Here is an 18,424-nt window from a genome sequence, read left to right as displayed (position 1 = left end):
TATTGTGTGGTTGTTTTTTTTTTTCATTTATAAGTGCCTGAAAAATATAAGGACTGTGTTGCAGCCCTGCACTGTGATTTCTCCGTTTCATGAAACAAGTTTTACGCATCAGAAGAGCCTGTGATGCCTGAGGGTGCGAAGCCTGCTAGGTCAGCTTTGGAAGACTGTGTGAGGTAAAGAACGACAAGCTTGGCCAAGTCTTGTTCATATCGTGCATGAGGAATGACTTTAGGTGGATGGTGGAGTCTGAACTGTGCCCTGGACTCCTTACAAAATTGTTCACAAGCTGAAAGAATGCCAGGGCACAGGATAAGTGTTAAATGGCCTCAACAAGCAGTGGCCCAGTGCTCAGGTGCACTCACTGGTCCTGTTTCATTTCTCAGTAAGAACTCAACCAGGAAAGTCATACAAAACACTCTGGAAGATCTGATCTTATAAAGCACTACTCCAAGTTTTCATCATTCAAAATCACTTCTCTTCATATCCCCAAGTTAAACTAGCCCTTAAACGCACTAATTTTATTCAAACCTGATCTAGCAAAATATTCATGCATGTGAGTTACCTTCAGCTCACTGTTTTCAAAGGGGCTGTTTGCATAAGCAGTTTGATGCACGCTGGGAAGCTTTGGCCTCATTGTTTCATTTAAGACCAGTCGCATGCTCGAAGTTTTATGCTTGCTGTATGCTGACTTTACACACTAGAAATAAGAATCACATGAGAGCAATACCATATACACTATATAAAAAATATACAATCTCCAATTAACTTCTACTTCAAAATGCTTGCTGTTAGGTTTTTTTAGCCTTGTAATATAGGAATACATACTAAAATATTATTGCTGCCATTTATGATGTGAACATACACACTTCAAGGCATACCACGGGGTCCTCACGTGCCCACGCATAAGGACACAATGAGCCAATTATTTCTCTCTGTAGTAATGTGGAACAGTAGCCTTTTCCTACCTTCTGTTCCCTTTTCTTACATTCATCACCTATAAAGCTTGATCTTCTGAAGAACATTGTTTATTTTCAATTTCTTTTCTCAAGAGGCAACTACTTTTTGAAGCATTTTGCTGTCTCCAGGACACCATTTCTAACTCATTATTTTAAAATACATCCACTTTCAATTGCTCTGTAATAAAAAAATAAGTAACCTGAAAGCCACAGCAAACATTATATACCTCTGATAAATTCTCTTCAGACAAAAAGAGCACATATACAACAGCTTAACTGTTACGTGTGGAATCACAGAATCACAGAATGGCCCAGGTTGGAAGTGACCTCAAGGACCATGAAGCTCCAACCCCCCCACCACAGGCAGGGCCATCAACCTCCACATTTAATACTAGACCAGGCTGTCCAGGGATCCATCCAACCTGGCCCTGAACACCTCCAGGGACGGGGCATCCACAGCCTCTGTGGGCATCCTGTTCCATCACCTCACCACTCTCATAGTAAAGAACTTCCATCTGATATCCAACCTAGATCTTCCCTCCTTAAACTTAACTTAAACTAAAGTTAAAACCATTTCCCCTTTTCCTGCCATTATCTACCCTTGTAAAGAGTCGGCTCCTCTCCTGCTTATAGTCTCCCTTTAGGTACTGGAAGGCTGCAATGAGGTTACCCTGAAGTATTCTCTTCTCCAGGCTGAACAAGCCCAGCTCCTTCAGCCTGAATGTAATATATATCCATGAACAACTTAAATATTTATACGATTCATGCACACTTTATAAGTTATAGTTTTAAAATCTGATTTGTACAGAGATTTAAGGTATTTAATTCTACAAAAGTCAATAATTCCATTGAAAATCTATTGAGGATCCAGTGTTGCTACCTACTGTTTACCCTCCTTATGCAGTCAAATTTCTCCATTTTGCTAGTGCAGTGTTTTCACAGAATAGGAAAGATAACTAAAGAAAGGAGAGGAGAGGAGAGGAGAGGAGAGGAGAGGAGAGGAGAGGAGAGGAGAGGAGAGGAGAGGAGAGGAGAGGAGAGGAGAGGAGAGGAGAGGAGAGGAGAGGAGAGGAGAGGAGAGGAGAGAAGAGAAGAGAAGAGAAGAGAAGAGAAGAGAAGAGAAGAGAAGAGAAGAGAAGAGAAGAGAAGAGAAGAGAAGAGAAGAGAAGAGAAGAGAAGAGAAGAGAAGAGAAGAGAAGAGAAGAGAAGAGAAGAGAAGAGAAGAGAAGAGAAGAGAAGAGAAGAGAAGAGAAGAGAAGAGAAGAGAAGAGAAGAGAAGAGAAGAGAAGAGAAGAGAAGAGAAAGCAGGATTGCATATAAATAAAAATTGGAAAGAAAGTTGAAAGAAGTGGGACCTGAAGTTGTACAGAGACCATTTTCCCCCCTATTGATAATTTAATTTAATAAGTTAATTGATAAGTTAAATATTTGCAACACTGTGGACATATGGACTACTTCAAACAGAAGTATATCAATGACCTGTGACAGATTCTACTTAACTTTTTATAACTCAGCTGTTCGTAAACTGTCCAGAAATACTATGCTTTAACAGAATGAAGACTGAAGTTTTATCTGCAAATTCTTGTACCTTGAATGTAAGTCACTCTTATGAAATTACTTTTCTCTCTTATCACCTTATTATATTCCCTTCCATGTGTGCCTTAAAGAGGAGTAACAGAGACCAGAAATGCCTTTTCATTTCATTCAAAATATCAGAGAAGAATTGAACACCCAGAGTAACTGCATTTATATTCTTTGACAGATACTGGAAAAGATATTTTTTTCATATTTACTGATAATCTACTGAGTAAATCATCAGGCGTCTTACTGATAAGTATACATGTATTCATGTATACTGTACCACTATCCTTCTACAGTTAGAAATTATACCTGCAGAAATAGAGAACGATTTGTGATCTCCTAAAAATGCTTTCTCCACATCAAATGATGTCTGAAACTGCAGACAGCAAACCTTCCATCCCTACACCACGGACAGAAATTTGGCTTAAGAAGTAAGTTAATCAATTGGAGATGCTCTTAAGGAGTTAAGTTTTTCTCCTTATGTGGAGAGCATTTGAAGATCAATTACAGCCATGAAAGAAATTGTCTAATGCCACAGATGACTACATTGTGACTAGGTCAGCGATGAGTAGACATGAGCTAACAAAACATGCTGCCCACAAAACATCCACTCCACCTGCTTTGTTTGTTTCTTACATTTCACCATTAGATTACTGATTCTTCAGCAAAGATACTGATTCGATTAACTTCCTGTTCTGTTATTTGTTTTCTTCTTAAAGTCCATACAAAACAGACCAGGGCAAATGTCACCTTGCTCTTACACCATGTGAAGCAAAGTACTCGCCTGGAACTTGGCTGCAGGAATTTATGAACTCCAGCTCAGATAAAATGTAATCATTGTAACACATACCCATGAACTTACTTGCTGCTGACAATCAAGTTCTATAAGCACTTTAACAAAATGTACTCTGATCAATAGTATCTCAAGCATCTGGATGGCCTTTGGATCATTTATACACATATTATACAATCTGAGTCCTAAAATGAGAAATGACCTGCAGGGCTTGATGAGGATTTCAGAAAAAATAATGCTGGTTCTAAATAGGAATCTGGAAACATTATTAGATTAAGTTTAAAAGTCCCCTCTGTCTTTGACAGCATCTACCAACTGATGCTAAGGAAAGAGCATTGGGACTTCCTAACCTCTGGAAGACTAAAGTCTCTGGACTTCTCAGCTTTAAGTTCAACAGCCCCTGGTGCATTTTCCTTCAACAAATCTGCCTCATTTTTTTACAAACCCCTGTAAACTTTTGGAAACTGTGATGTTTCCAATGAAGCTAAAAATACATTAAAATATTTCTGTTTGGACACTGCTGCTTATTAGCTTAGCTTTCTAACCATAAATTCTGCAATAGAAAGACAATAAGGAATCGTTGTGTATTCAGTTTCACACATGTTAGCTTCAGGCATCATTTCCCCTACCTCCTGTATCCATCGACTTATCTTCAGATATCTGTTTCTTTTAGTGCTCCATATACAGAAAAATTGCACATATCCAAAAGACATTGTCACATCTATAGCTTTTGTAGTGTTTTATACCCTTTCTGTGGGATTGGACCTGCTAGAACTGCAGACCACATGCAAGAGATGAGTGTATCATAGTCGCTTACAGAGAATTACAGTGCCTGTTTCCTGATGGTTAATAAATCTCACTCAGTTTTGACCACAGCGGAGCACATGGCACTGAGATTTCATTGAGCACCTGTTGTGACACCCGGGTTGCTCAGGAACAATAGCCACTCATTTAGAGCCTACTCTGTCTAACTGGACTTCAATCTCATGCATCAACATGTACCTATCATTTTATTGCTCCATCAGTAAGAATTTAGAGGTCATTCTGCAGTGTTAAATAATTTTTACTATCTACAGTAATTCAGGACATACAACAAATTTTACTACTCTGCTCTTCATCTCCTTTTCTGGAGTATTTCTTAATATGTTTATCAGGACTTATTTTAGCACAAATTCCTGTACAACCTTACCTGCTATGCCACCCCATTTGAAAAAATGGTGATTTAATCCTACCTTTCTGGCTGGAGTTTATCTACCCAAAGGTCATAACTTCTATCCCATGACAGCTTGGTCTTCCAAGAGCCTTCAGTGAAAGCTCCTCTCAAAAAATCTTTCGGGTTTTCCATGTTCATTCCTTGTCCAGATGTGGTCATCCTCCAAAGAATACCAGGGATTCATGAGATCAAAGTCTGCTCTGAAAGTAATGTCAGTCAGAGGTGGATGTTGCTGGTATGGCAGCAGAGGCTGAACCTTCCCACCAATATCCCATTACATGTTGTTGCCATGTGACAGATGGCAGCAGAGGGGCAGTCTGACAGAATGGCATCTGATATGGAAGTACGAAGGTGTGTCACTGAATTCTTCCATGAGGAAAAAATTGCACCCATTGACATTCATCAACATTTGCTGAATATTTCTGGAGACCAAACAGTGGCTGTGAGCACAGTGAGGTGGTGGGTGGAGCATTTCAGCAGTGGCAACAGCAACAGTGGGTCACTTCTGCTTGTGTAGATATTTTTTGGCGTGATATACAGCTCTTGTTCATCGCTGGTGAAAATACACAGCTAATGGTGATGACTATGTTGAAAAACGGTGCTTTGTAGCTGAGAATTTGCTCTATCAAATAGTGTTATTGTGCTGTTTTATCTGTTGCAGTTTCCTTGGAAATAAATAGGAAGCATTACTTTTGGAGCAACTCATGTACGCTCATAAAAAATACTGCTGACTTGTCGCCGGTGCAACAGATTTATCCCTGTTCCACTCATTCTTGCCTGTGTTTTTATCAGTTCATTCAACATATGACTTAGCCTCACTGGTTCGCAATTGTCCAGATTCCTCTTGGAACCATTCAGATATTATTCAATGGATTTATTTTTATTTTTTTTTTTTTACTCTACCACAGCTTCCATTTGAAACAGCTCTTCCAACATAGATTTAAAAATAAATAAATAAATAAATATTAGCATGAAGATCTCCCTGAGGTCCTCTTGGATAAACATGTCCAGTGGACAGCCACAAGGATGACTAAGGGCCTGGAGTACCTCCATGGGAGGAAAGGCTGAGATATCTGGAACTGTTCAGTCTGGAGAAAAGAAGACTGACGGAGGATCTTATCGATGCTTATAAATATCTAAAGCCCAGGAGTCAAATTGTTGGGGTCTGGCTCTTTTTGGTAGCATGCAGAGATGGGACAAGGAGTAAAGAGCACAAACCAGAACACAGAAGTTCCAAACGGACATGCAGAAGAACTTTGCTGTCAAAGTGACGGAGCCCTGGCACAGACTGCCCGGGGAGGTTGTGAAGTCTTCTTGTCTGGAGATATTCAAGACCCATGTGGATATATGCATGTGCAACCTGCTGTAGGGAGCCTGACTGAGCAGTGGGCTGGACTCAGGGATCTTCTCACTGGTGACAGGTGACAGAACAAGAGGAAATGGCCTCAAGTTGTGCCAGGGTAAGTTTAGTTGGATATCAGGAAACACTTCTTTACAGAAAGGGCTGATAAGCACTGGAATAGGCTCCCCAGGCAGGTGGTTGATTCACCATCCCTGGATGTGTTTAAAAACAGTTTGGATGTGGTGCTCAGGGATGTGATTTAGCAGAGGGTTGTTTGTTAGGGTAGGATGGGCAGGTCATGGTTGGACTTGATGACCTTTAAGGTCTTTTCCAACCTGAGCGATTCTATGGTCCTATGATCTCCAGAGGCCCCTTCCAACCTTCAGTGATTCTGAAGGGTTCCATTCCCGTGATAGGGCCTTACCTGCCCTGAACCCCGTTCACACCTTACGGGATGGAATGAGGCAGCACTGCTGTGCTTTGAGAATAGATTTATTGCTACTTTGTTTTTGGTTTTTTTTTGCAAGTTGATCCTCAAAATCTTGTATTTTCAGTCTGCTTTAATGCGTTCCTGCATTCTGGGCAGCCAGGCTCACACTGTTGTCCACACTCCTGGTGTAGATGGAAGATGCAATACACTGAAGGACGCACTCAACCTTAGGCTACCCATTCCCTCCCCCGCGCTTTAAGCACTCGGCTTTATCTCGCTCTTTCCACACGCGGCCGCACGTCGCGGCTGAAGGCCGGGCGCGGCGGGGCGGAGCGCTACGAGGAGGCGGGCAGCCTCACGGCCGGGCGGAGCCGAGCCGCCCTCAGCCCACCCCGCGCGGCCCAAGGCGGAAGGAGCGGCCTCGCCGCCCTCCGCTCGCTGCTCCCGCGGCGGCCCGGCTGCTCGTTTCCGCCCAGCTGAGGCAGACGTCGGGCCGTCAGCTTGCCACCGCTATGCTGGGTGTTGCGGAGCCGGCGAAAGGGGAAGGTACGTGCCTCTCTGCCTTCCCTTCCCTTCCCTTCCCTGCCCGCTCTCATGTAGGGCGGGGGCGGCCGCCGAGCTGCCCGCCCGTGCCCTGCGGCTGTGCGGCGGCTTCGGTAACGGAGGGGTGGGAGCTCTCGTCCCTCCTGCCGCCCTGGTGCCTGGCGGGGCCGAGGGGGACCACCCGCCCTTATGTAACGCTGGGGCCAAGTCCTGTCCTGCAATCTTGTTCCACCGAGTAGCGCTGGCTGGCGATAGCGCATCCCCGTGCTCCCTTTATTTTATGTTTTTCCTTTAGCTCACGATGGAACTTCGAGAAGCAAACCCTAAGCTTTGTTTCTCTTTCTTTCCAGAAAATAGTTGCAGTAACGCTGCTTGCAGGGCTTAGCAGTGTGTGTTTGTGTGGACGTCTCTTGCGGCTCTGAGTGATGCTCGTTATCTAAGCAGCAGGTTATTAAGCAGGGAGGGATAGAATGGCCAGTAGATGAGAACAATACAACTATACGTACCTAAAAGTGAAAAGCAAGGTGAGATGCTGAAGGTGAAGTATTGTTTTTTATTAGAATAGCTCAGGTGGTTGGGAGGAGCGGAGCCCCACGCCCTGCTCCTGGAACCCTCAGTCATGCCTGGGTGGCCCCAGAGCATCACCACAGGCTCCAGATGGCACCTTGAAGGCTGATGCTGCAGAGGGGATGTGCCAACGCCAGGCAAGTGGGGAGCATCAGGGTCAGGGAGCCATAGAGGTGATGGCGTGGAAATGGGTGGAGAGTGAGAAAATGGAGGGAATGAGGAAGCAGTGTGGAGGCATAATAGTTGTTGGAAGCTTTCCTCGTCTTAACCTGTTTGCTGTGCTTGCAAAGGTGATGAAGCATTCTCTTTTTTTTTGCAACAAAAGGGTAGTATTGAAGTCATATCTTCAGAAGACTTGAACCGCTCAGATGCTGCAGCTCCTCATTCACTGAGATGTGGTATGCTGCAGGCCCTCTGGGACTCTGTGATACTCAGTTAAGGTCTGAAAGTCCATTTGCACGGTCATCTTTCAGCATCTGGTAATGAATTTGCATTGTAGGCGTCTTGGAGGCCTTCAAACATTAGGATTATTTTAGTTCCCTATCTACCCATGGAGCTTGCTTACAATGCTCATGAGGGAGGCAGCCACGCATTTACATGTCTGGATAAGTCCTGGTGTTAACAATTAATGCTCTCTGTGATGGAATTACTACAAAGGTTACGTAAAAGCGTGCGAAATCAGTGATCTCTCAAGAGCCTTTGCCAATACCCCAGGCAGATGGATGTGAAAGAGGCAAGCATATCCTTCTTTACCTGGCCCCGCCCTGTAAACCTTTACTCAGCCTGCAACCTACAGCCCAGGAACTTTCAGTTACAGGTGCACTGAAGACCTAAATTTCCTCTGTGAATTTCATCTCCGTGAACTCATTCGTACCTTGTGCCCATGTGAAGCTCTGGTGTTCTCATCATCCAGCATCAAGTTCTGTGGCTCAAATGCCAAGCTAATTAAGGAGGCAATTCCATTCATTTTGAATTTCCTTACTGCTTAATTTATATTTTTTAATTTGATATTTATTCTTCCTTAAATTCCAAAAGATAATGACGAGTAATTACCTGTTTGTCTCCTTCATATAATTTACAATTACAATAAATTGTGTATTGCTAATCATTTAAAAAAAATCAATTCCATCACAACTGCCAAGCCAGAAATAAAGCTGACAAGACTTACTCTAAAGCTTCTTACGTGCACAAGTCTTACTTTAATTTCTTTTTTTGGTAGACAGCTTTGGGTTTTTTAAGCAATATTTTCTCCATTATTATGATTTATTATAATGTTGGCACCTTGTCTGGAAACAGAGGAGGTCTCAAGTTTCAGATAATGTCAAGGTTATATTTGCCAAGTGTTAGGAGCAAATGTTGGCGTTTAGTTTTATCAGTGTTTTGCATGTACTTACACAGAAAACAGATAAGCAAGGTATAAAGGACAGTATTTGGTTATTAAATTCAGGCATGCTGTTAGTAGTGGCTTAACTGTTATTTCTGCTCTTAAGCCACTGTGTAAGGCTCTGGATTTTCATTAAAAGTTTTGACTTAATTTGGTTCCAGTGCATGGTTTGATGGTATTAAATGTGCAGTAAGATTTAGAAACAGGTTACACGGGAGGAAGTCATTCTAAATAAAAGAATATTCATAATAGAGAGCAAATGTGTAACGTGAAAGGTCTGAATTAAACTGAATCTTAATCTTGAAGCAAACCTGGGATTTCACCAAAAAGGTACCCCAACTACACAGCAGATGAGTGCAATGAATGAGAAAACTATTTGTTTACCTGGCAAGATCTGCACAGCTGCCTGGTGAGGCTGTGCATTGTGTAAGTGCCTTGTTTTCATTTATTAGGTAATTCTGATTTGCCAGAGCGATGTCTAACCAGACATGCTGCAAATATAAGCATGGCAGGATTTCTTGCTTCAGGATGCTCATTTTCTGCTACTACCAATAACCATACTGTTCTTTCCCTTTTCTGTCTCATCTCATGCTTCTATTTACAACTGATATTCCCCTTTCCTTTATTTAGATGTGTTCTCTACTCAGATTTTCTCGTTCAAAAAACCAGGACATTAAACTTTACTAATAGACATGTTTTGTGGAAATCCACACGATCACATTTTACCTTTCAAAATAAATTGGAGCACTAATTGCAAATAAAATTGTTAGGTGTTAACTGGGTTATTATTTGCACCTTTGATGAACACATGCTTCATATGTGTGTGTAAGTTTGTACTTGGTTGTGTTGTCAGGGTTTAGCAGTGGTGTTTTGGTGGAAGGAGCTGGATTCCTGTGCAAAATAGTGGTACTTGAGTGGTTGTGCTTGTTTTATGGAACAAGTTAGTGCTGCTTCCAGTTTGGCAAATTCTTTTGTTTCTAGAATTGTCAGTCTGTCAGAGCACAGATGCATGGAGAAGCTTTTCAGCTACTGTAGCGCTTCTCTCTAGCCTGACTGCTCAGCTGCTGTCCCATTCACCTCGTTAAAATGATGAACCTCACCATTGCTCCTTGCTAGGAACAATGTGGATTCTAAGACTAAGGTTAGTGCTATAGTTAAGCAGAATTTTGACTCCTTCTTTGTTCTTGTTGAAAAGCAAGAGAAACAGCAATAGCTAGATACTGAAAATGAAGGTGAGATGAACCACTGATGTGAGAAGACACGTAATTTGAAAGAATAAAATGAGAAATAGGAAAAAGTGTTTTGAATTCGAGCATATGTTAGAACAGATAAGGCAAAAATATGGAAGAAACATAGTAAAAAGGAGTAACTGTTCCTTTTTTTCTGTGTATAGAAAGATACATGCTTAACAGTACGGGGTGGGGGGGAGTACATTACAGGGTAGGGGAAGCCAAGTGAAGGACAACCTGGTGCTAATTGAATGGTGTAGGGTTGTTTTGGTTTGGTTGTTTTTTTTGTTTGTTTTGTTTTTGCTTTGATGTCAATTTCTTCCTTATATTCATTATGCTCTTTGAGCTCTGCCTGTTTAACAAGAACAAAGAATGTGTAGACCTCCTTGAATCTAATAGTTGGTGAAAAAGGAGTTATTTTGACATCAGATGAAGTGGCAGATACCTTTTTTTGTTTGTTTGTTTTTTGCTTGTTGTTAATGCTGCCGAAAGATGGAAGTTTCTTCAAAATCATAATTTTGGGGTGCTCTGGTTTAAAAGAGTGAATAGATTACTATTACTTTAAATTTGTGCTGTTGTCCAGACTACGTATATGACTTAAGCAACAATTCAACAGAAGTGTGGCTTGTGTAGGGCATTTGATTTAGGATAATAAATGAGAGCTTAGAACTCTACAGCTCCCCAAAGGGAGGTAGTGGTGAAGTGGGGGTTGGCCTCTTCTCCTACGTAACTAGTGATAGGACTAGAGGGAACAGCCTCACATTGCGCCAGGGGAGATTCAGGTTGAACCATTAGGAAATACTACTTCTCCGTGAGAATGGTCAGGCACTGGGACGGGCTGCCCAGGGAGGTGGTGGACCTCCATCGTCCCTGGAGGTGTTCAAAAACATTTACGTGTTGTACTGAGGGACGTGGCTTGGTGGGAAATATTGGTGATAGGTGGACGGTTGGACAGGGTGATCTTAGAGGCCTTTTCCAACCTTGGTGATTCTATGATACTGTGACTCTGACATGTGCGTATGGCCTCTCCTCTCACCCTCCTCCTTTTAGATTTCCTTTTGTGCACATGCCCTGAATTTTCTGTTTATTTCTTTTGCAGTGTGTGCTGCTATTCCTCTTCTGCTAACTCAGTTACCTGTGAAGGCCCATGTCATCTCTTCTCCAACATAATTTATGTACTTGTTGAATTTTGAACTTGCCTTTTTTTAGGTAGTGATGTGTGCTGAAATTTAAATTCCGTAGTGTTTCTTTTCAAATATAAATGGAATGGATTCTTACAGCTTTGTTCATGAAATGTAACGTTCCAACCTCTAACTTCAGTAAGTTGCAATGCTAAATGGGGGCGACTATTTGGTCTACCTAGTAAGGGCATGGCTTTCTCTATTTGAGCTCCTGCAAGTATAATGGGCTTTCAGTTGTGGACTGAGAGCAGCCCTGCAGGGAAGGACTGGCGGTGCTGATGGACAGAAGTGAACTTGAACTGCCAATGTGCACTTAGAGCCCAGAAAGCCAATGATATCCTGAGCTGTATCACAGCAGTGTGACTAGCTGGACGAGAGAGGTGATCATCCCTCTATGCTCTGCCCGTGTGAGGCCCCATCTGGAGTACTGTATCCAGGTCTGATGCCCTCAATACAAGAAAGATGTAGAGCTGTTGGAGCAGGTTCACAGGAGGGTCACAAGGATGGTCAGAGGGCTGGAGCATCTCTCCTTTGAAGGCAGGCTGAGACCTGGGGGACTTCAGCCTGTCAAAGGCTCTGGGAAGACTTTATAACAGTCTTTCAATATCTAAAACGGGTCTAGATGAAATCAGGGGTGGGACTGTATTGGGGATTGTAGCAATAGGTCAAGGAATAATAGTTTTAAACCAAAAGGGGGGAAATTTAGATTAGATATTAGGAATAAAGTCTTTACTTAGAGAGTGGTGAGGCACTGGCACAGGCTGCCCAGAGAAGCTGGGGATGCCCCATCCCTGAGGAGTGTTCAAGGACAGGTTGGATAGGGGCTCTGGGCAACCTGATCTAGTGGGAGTTATCTCTGCCCGTGGCAGAAGGGTGGAACTGGATGGTCTATACGGCCCCTTTCAACCCAAATTATTCTATGATTCAAGGCCTTTGTGAAGGAGTTTCAGCAAAAACAAAAACTGAGATCCTTGCCGAAGGGAAAGAGAGACCAAAAATAAAAACTAGTGTGTTATTGCCAGAACTACAAAGAAAAGTTGGTTTCCCTTGTCTATTCTGTTGAGTGCAGTAGACCAGTAGTTGATGCTTTCAGCTGTAACTTAGAAGTTGTCATTGTGCCTCGTAGTCTTGGAAGTCTTTCATTTGCTGTTTTATACTCTAGAAAATCAACACCAAGAGTGCAGTAGCAGTTCTATTATGGTTCATCATTTCTGTTAATAAACAAGAACTCCATTTGATTTTTTTTTTTAATATTGTCCTAAGCATGTGATGAACTCTATTAAACCAAATCTCTCTCTGAGATCTAATGAGTGGTCAATGTTAAGGTGAGCTTCCCTTATCCATTATTTCTCCAGGGTTTTTGACTGCTATCTTCATAAAATAATTTTGTACCAGAACAATGTAAGCATTTATCATTCTGGGATCTGGCAGTGTTTTATGATTTCTTGACTCTGTGCCTCCAGAACTCTCCTAAAGTATTGTTGCAGTCTTTTTGGAACAAGTTTGATGGTGAATGAAGGCAAGAGGCTTTTCTGTTGAGGTTGCTCCATTCCTTACATTAATCACTGGTAGGCGTTTGTGGCTGTAGGTCTCCATTTCTGTTTGCAGCTCCATAGAGGCATGTATTCCTGTTTTGAATCCATAAAATCTGGACCTTTTAGAACTAATTCTTTCTTCAGACTGAAAGGGGCTAGCGTGTCCCTTCTGTCATACAACTAATGGAATTATACTGTAAAACAAAATGCAAAAATGTTTCAGTTTCATCTGCCACTGACTACTGCTGATTTCCTTACATAAAACGAGTCAAGATTTGTGACAAATATCACATCAGCTTACAAAATCTTTGACACTTGTAATTTTTTCATAGAAAATCTGACATTTACTATTTGGCTGTTGTTTGTCCGAAGAGATCCTTGATGAGATTTGTGCGTCCTCATTCCAGCCCCCATTCATCATTGCAGGTTTCCTACCATACAGCGTGTCTGTTCCTTTTGCTGCCAGCTCTTACCTCTGAGCATGTTCCTGTCTGCAAATCAAGGAGCTTGTGCCAGGTCTGGGTTATTCTGTTCTGGGGATAACACTGCAGAAATTGTTGGAGCCTGTGTTTCTAGCAGTCAGCAGGAGCAATCTCACTGTACTTCTCCATTTTCACTTTTGCACTGTGATACTGAATTCAGTCACAAAGTTCACCAATTAGGGTGGCGTTTATTAAAAATAATAATGATAAAATATGTAGAGTCAATCAATGGAATGCATCTGCTTCTAATCCCTTTGTTTTTTAGGGGACTGACCTAGTTCAGATTCCTTTTCTCCGATCTGTATAATTTGTTACTGTCACCTATTCATGAAGCCCTCTGCTACCTTTGCTAGAATAATAGAAAAATATTCTTTTATCCAGCTGAGTCTGAAAAACTTCCAACAATAGAGATTCCACTACCTTTCAGACTTACTTGCTGCTTTCCTAGTGATTAAGTTTTTCATAATGTGAATCTCCAGGGGCCCAACTTGTGACTGTTGCTTCTTGGCTTACCATCTGCCATTGCAAAGAAAAGTTTGGCAGGGCTGTCTTTGTAGGTATCTCTCAAGTATGTCTAGGCTGCTATTAGATTACAACTTAACCTCTTTTTGGCTTAATAGAAAAGCACAACTTTTCACTGTTAATCCTTGTCCTTTGGACATCCACCGTGTGCCTCAGCACCTGTATCATCTTGTCATCTGATTGACTTTCTTCAGTCTGTTAATGGTTTTGTTTGTAGTGAGGAATCCAAAACTGGATGCAGTATTCCAGATGCATTCTCTCCAGTGCTTGAAGAAAATAATGTCAGTCCATCACCCAGGTGGTTACTCTTGCTATTGCAGCATTTGTACACTTGGCCTCCATTTTTCCAAGGCCACGCTGCTGACTCGTGTTCAGCTTGTTGTCCTCTTGCCTTTTCTGCAAAGCTACTTTTTACCCAGCCTCTACTGCTATATTGCAGTATTGAACTGTAGGTGTAGGACTTTCCATTTGCCATTGGATTTCGTGTGGTTCCTGTTGGGCCAAGGTCCATTTGGAGAGCAACACTGTCTAGAGGAAAAATGGTCCCTTGTTTTGTTCAGCACACAGCATCATGAGGGGAGCACAGGACAGGCACTGATCTCTGTGATGACAGCGATAAGACCCAAGAGAATAGTGTGGAGCCAAGGGAATGGCAGGTGGGTGTTGGGAGGAGGTTCTTCACCAGAGGGTGATTGTCCCAGGCTCCCCAGGGCAGTGGTTACAGCACTAAACTGCTGGAGTTCAAGGAGTGGTTGGACAGCACTCTCAGGCATAGGGTTTGAATTTCAGGTGATTCTGTGTGGAGCTTGGCATTGGACTCGATGATCTTTTTGGGTGCCTTCCAACTCGGGATATTCCATGATTCTTGCCCTCCCTCCCACACTGCTATCACGCACAAACCTGCTGACAAGTGCTTCATACCACATTGTCCAGGTGCATAATGAGGACACTGAACAGTATTGGCTCAATATTGATCCCTGAGGGATGTTGCTGCTAAGTGAATGTTTTTCTTTGTTGTGTTCTTTTTGTTTAGCTTTATGTTATTTTCTCACCCAACAGTACTTTATAGTCTGCTTACCTAATCTCCATCTCACCAATCTGATTATAAGAACACTATGGGAGGCACTCTTGCTCAAGGTACACTAAGCAACATCAAAATTTCTTCCAACAGCTATTGAGTAATTTGTCTCTTTGTAGAAGGTGATGAAGTTATTCGGACAGATTATGCCCATGCCAAATTCTTTCTGGATGCACTCAGTCACATTTATGTGCCTACAACTTTGGGAGGATTTTCCTTGTAGCTCGGTGAGATCTGAGATGAGGCTGACTGACCTGTAGTTCCCTGCATACTCTGTCTTGAGCAAGTGCATGGTGGTTGCCTTCTTGCAAGTTTTGCAAGTCATCATGATGTAGCAAAAAGAATAGAGAATAGACTCACTGTAATCCTGCCAGCTTCCTGGGCACCCTGGGGTGTGTTTTACATATTTTTGGGAAGTTGCATATATCAAGTCTGCTTCACTGTTCCCTTCTCCTTTAGTTTGGTTCCAGCACTGCTCTCTGAGGCTTACTGTTGCCCTTGGGATTACCACTGTCTCTCTCACCTAGGTAGCATTCTTCAGAAGAGATGCAGCAGCCTGTTTGTCCTGTCTTGTGACTGGGCAATTTATAGGTGAAATTTTAAACAGCTTACTCTGGTTATGTCATGCAGTGCTAGGACAAATTTGATGAAAGTACTATCACAAACGGTATCTAAATGCGGATTGTAAATGTTGTTACCAAGCAATCTTTCAAATCCGAGTAATTACAGTTCTAAGTAACACTGTAGGATAGAGTGATTAGTATGCTATCAGGATGGCTGCATAAGTAGTTAAGAATTGTGCATGCAAAGGAAGATTATTTTTGTTGTTAGTGTTTTACTTTGGAGTCAGCTGAAATAAGGATGAACGTTGAAGAGTCCTACCTGCATGGCAGCAGTGATCTACTCCTGGTGGATAACTGCTCTGAGTATTCTCACCCGATGCAATGGCGATAGATGGAGTGCCAATCAGTAGTAAAACACCTGAATGTACAGATCTGTTTGTAAGTGCCTTTAAGTATGTCAGATGTGTTCAAGGTCTCACAATAGGCTTTGCTGACTAGAGGATCGCTTGCTTTATCCTAAGGTAGAAACATAGTGTGTCCCGTGGCTGTTCAGTAGTCAGTCCCTGTGCTGTAACTTAGGTCTCTGTATTCTGTAGTAGGAGTTTGCTTTCAGATAGACACCCACATCAGTGCCGTGTTAATCTAGGGCTAAAGCACTACCCAGCAAGTCAAAGCCTGTGTTTGTGTATTCTAGCAGAAGTTCAAGCCTTATCTGTCTCACTAGATGAGTTGGTGGAAAATGCCTTCCTTGTAATATCTTTGCATGTATGTTTAAAGAGTTCATGAGTGGGAGTTGAAGACAAGGAAGAAAATACTGGATGGGCCCAATTTGCTGTGTAGTTGCATGTCTTTCTCCAGCTCTGTTCCTCCCCTCCATGCTGACTCCTTTAACTGTCTCCAGGCAAGTCTGTGGCTGTGAGTTCTTAGCTTGCCCACAGCAATGGCACTGCCAGCTGGCTGAGCTGGTAGGAACCTTATCTCAACACCTCCGTCCATTATGTGTATCTGGGGATGGACAGGCTCTCCCGCAGTGTTTTTGGGGACAGGCAGTTCATTGCAAAGATAGATGCCAATAATGGAAACATTCTTCAAAGCTTCTTTTATGAAGTCTGAGGGAGAACTGTAGGTTTTTGGGTGTTTTTAAACAACTTTAAAGGCGGTGGTACTTCTGTTAATTTCAAGATGAGATTTGTTTTTTTTTTATCTTCAACTATGTTTCAGTTGAATCTTTTCACTGGATTGTGAGAGTAAGAAATGTAAAATTATTTGGCTTTATGGTAAACTAGATGTCATTATCCATTTGCTCATTATATACTGTTTGGGGGGATATACTGTTTCTTGTTTTTTCCCCAATTATTCTATGGGAAGTTACAGTAGCAAAGAGCCAGATATGTAAGTATTTGCCAATTTATTGTAACAATCTCTTGTTCTGTTTAACAGCAAACATGAGATCGGTGTCAGAAGAGCCAGTCCCATTACATGAAGAATTTATCTACTGTTGTGGAGCTGCTACCCACGTTTTAAAGTGTGGGCCCTGGAAGGACCTCTCAAAGGATGAAAGTAAAAATCTACCCAGGCTCTTGTTCATGATTATTCCTGGTAAGTGTCTTTTTGTTCATTTTAACTTTGGAAATGGAATAATTGGAGCAGGCACCCTCAATTTCAGTGTCAGAAATGTTCCTAGATAAATCTGGCACATATGTGGCTAAAAATCAGTGGTATTGCAACGGTGAAATTTCTTTGTTGGATTTGAATTAGTACTGTTATCTGTAATCTCAACAAGAAGTCATCTGTATTCCTGTTTAAGATAAAACTGAGAAATTAGAATGTCTCATTTATACTGTGGTGGTTGTTTGCTGACAGCATTGTGTATTTTTAATTGCACTCTATTTATTTATTGTATGTGAAAGTGTTGTTGCGATGTCAGCCTTGTGCAAGCTGTTGTTTGAATGTACTCTGCTGTTTATGGGCCAATGTGTAGGCTGCTCTTTGCTTCATGGTGAGATGGTGACTGGATCCCATTTTTCAGTTTTTACAAGGTTTTGGAAGCACCACAGAATATTTTGTTACTTTCTTCAGGCACAATGATTTTATGCCTTTGCCTCCTGGAGTTTACTAGGAGCATAACTTTTCACACAATCACGATGAAGTTTAAACTCTTTCTGCAACTGAAAAGAAGAAATAAGGCTCCAATGAGTTCATCACTGCTGCTTCATGGGAACAGCTTTTTAAGCCAGATCTGTGCAGAGTAACTTTTATTCTTATAACAGTCTATCTGTTTGGATCCAAATTGTGAAACAGTTTTATGAGGTTTAAGTTCTGAAGACAGGCTGAGGGAGCTGGGCTTGTTCAGCTTGGAGGAGAGAAGGCTGTGAGGTGACTTCATTGCAGCCTTTCAGTGCCTAAAGGGAGCCTATAAACAGGAGGGGAGCCAACTCTTTGAAAGGGTAGATAATAGCAGGACAAGGGGAAATGGTTTTTAAGTTGAAGGAAGGAAGATTTAGGTTGGATATCAGGTGGAAGCTCTTTGCTGTGAGAGTGGTGAGGTGCTGGAACAGGATGCCCACAGAGGCTGTGGATGCCCCGTCCATCCCTGGAGGTGTTCAAGGCCAGGTTGGATGGGGCCCTGGGCAGCCTGGTCTGGTATTAAATGTGGAGGTTGATGGCCCTGCCTGTGGTGGGGGGGTTGGAGCTTCATGCTCCTTGAGGTCTCTTCCAATCTGGGCCATTCTGTGATTCTGTGAAGTGTGAGTTAATGCTTTTTGATTGTTGATTTCTTACAGTTAAGGCATTTTTGGAAGGCCTTACATGAACAGATAAGTTTCTTTTTACCTCAGGTTCTGGAGCCTTTATCTGTCTTCAAGTTATTTTGCTTGAAGTGCACCAAGACGTGCAGACCTTATAGATTCTATGTTTATCATAGAAACCTTGTCTACAAGAAAATGGAGTAGCAAGGCTACATGAGTCTTCCTTCCTGCAGTATACTTCTATGGAGATGTAGCATTTCATATTAACTAGATAGGTG

At 42.1% G+C, this 18,424-nt stretch overlaps 1 protein-coding gene across 6 annotated transcripts in view; it reads left to right on the top strand.

Annotated features, from left to right (window-relative positions):
* Positions 1–6,699: 6,699 nt before the first annotated feature.
* The window catches only part of LDAH (lipid droplet associated hydrolase), a 108,428-nt gene continuing 96,703 nt past the window's right edge, over positions 6,700–18,424 (top strand). For 2 of the 6 annotated variants that reach the window (XM_015284973.4, XM_040697218.2), the window contains exons 1-2: positions 6,705–6,861; positions 16,840–16,998. In XM_015284973.4, coding sequence (XP_015140459.1) covers positions 6,828–6,861; positions 16,840–16,998 — 193 coding nt within the window. In that variant the 5' untranslated portion in view covers positions 6,705–6,827. Of the gene's footprint in view, positions 7,383–7,750; positions 7,905–14,955; positions 15,076–16,839; positions 16,999–18,424 lie in introns of all 6 variants that reach the window. The other 4 variants (XM_015284972.4, XM_046938952.1, XM_046938953.1 and 1 more) reach the window with 4 other exon arrangements.

This window comes from Gallus gallus, chromosome 3, assembly GCF_016699485.2.
Source record: "Gallus gallus isolate bGalGal1 chromosome 3, bGalGal1.mat.broiler.GRCg7b, whole genome shotgun sequence".
In the NCBI taxonomy this organism is placed as follows: Eukaryota; Metazoa; Chordata; class Aves; order Galliformes; family Phasianidae; genus Gallus; species Gallus gallus.
Note: the sequence above shows the minus strand (reverse complement) of the source record. Positions and strands in the feature narration are given on the sequence as shown.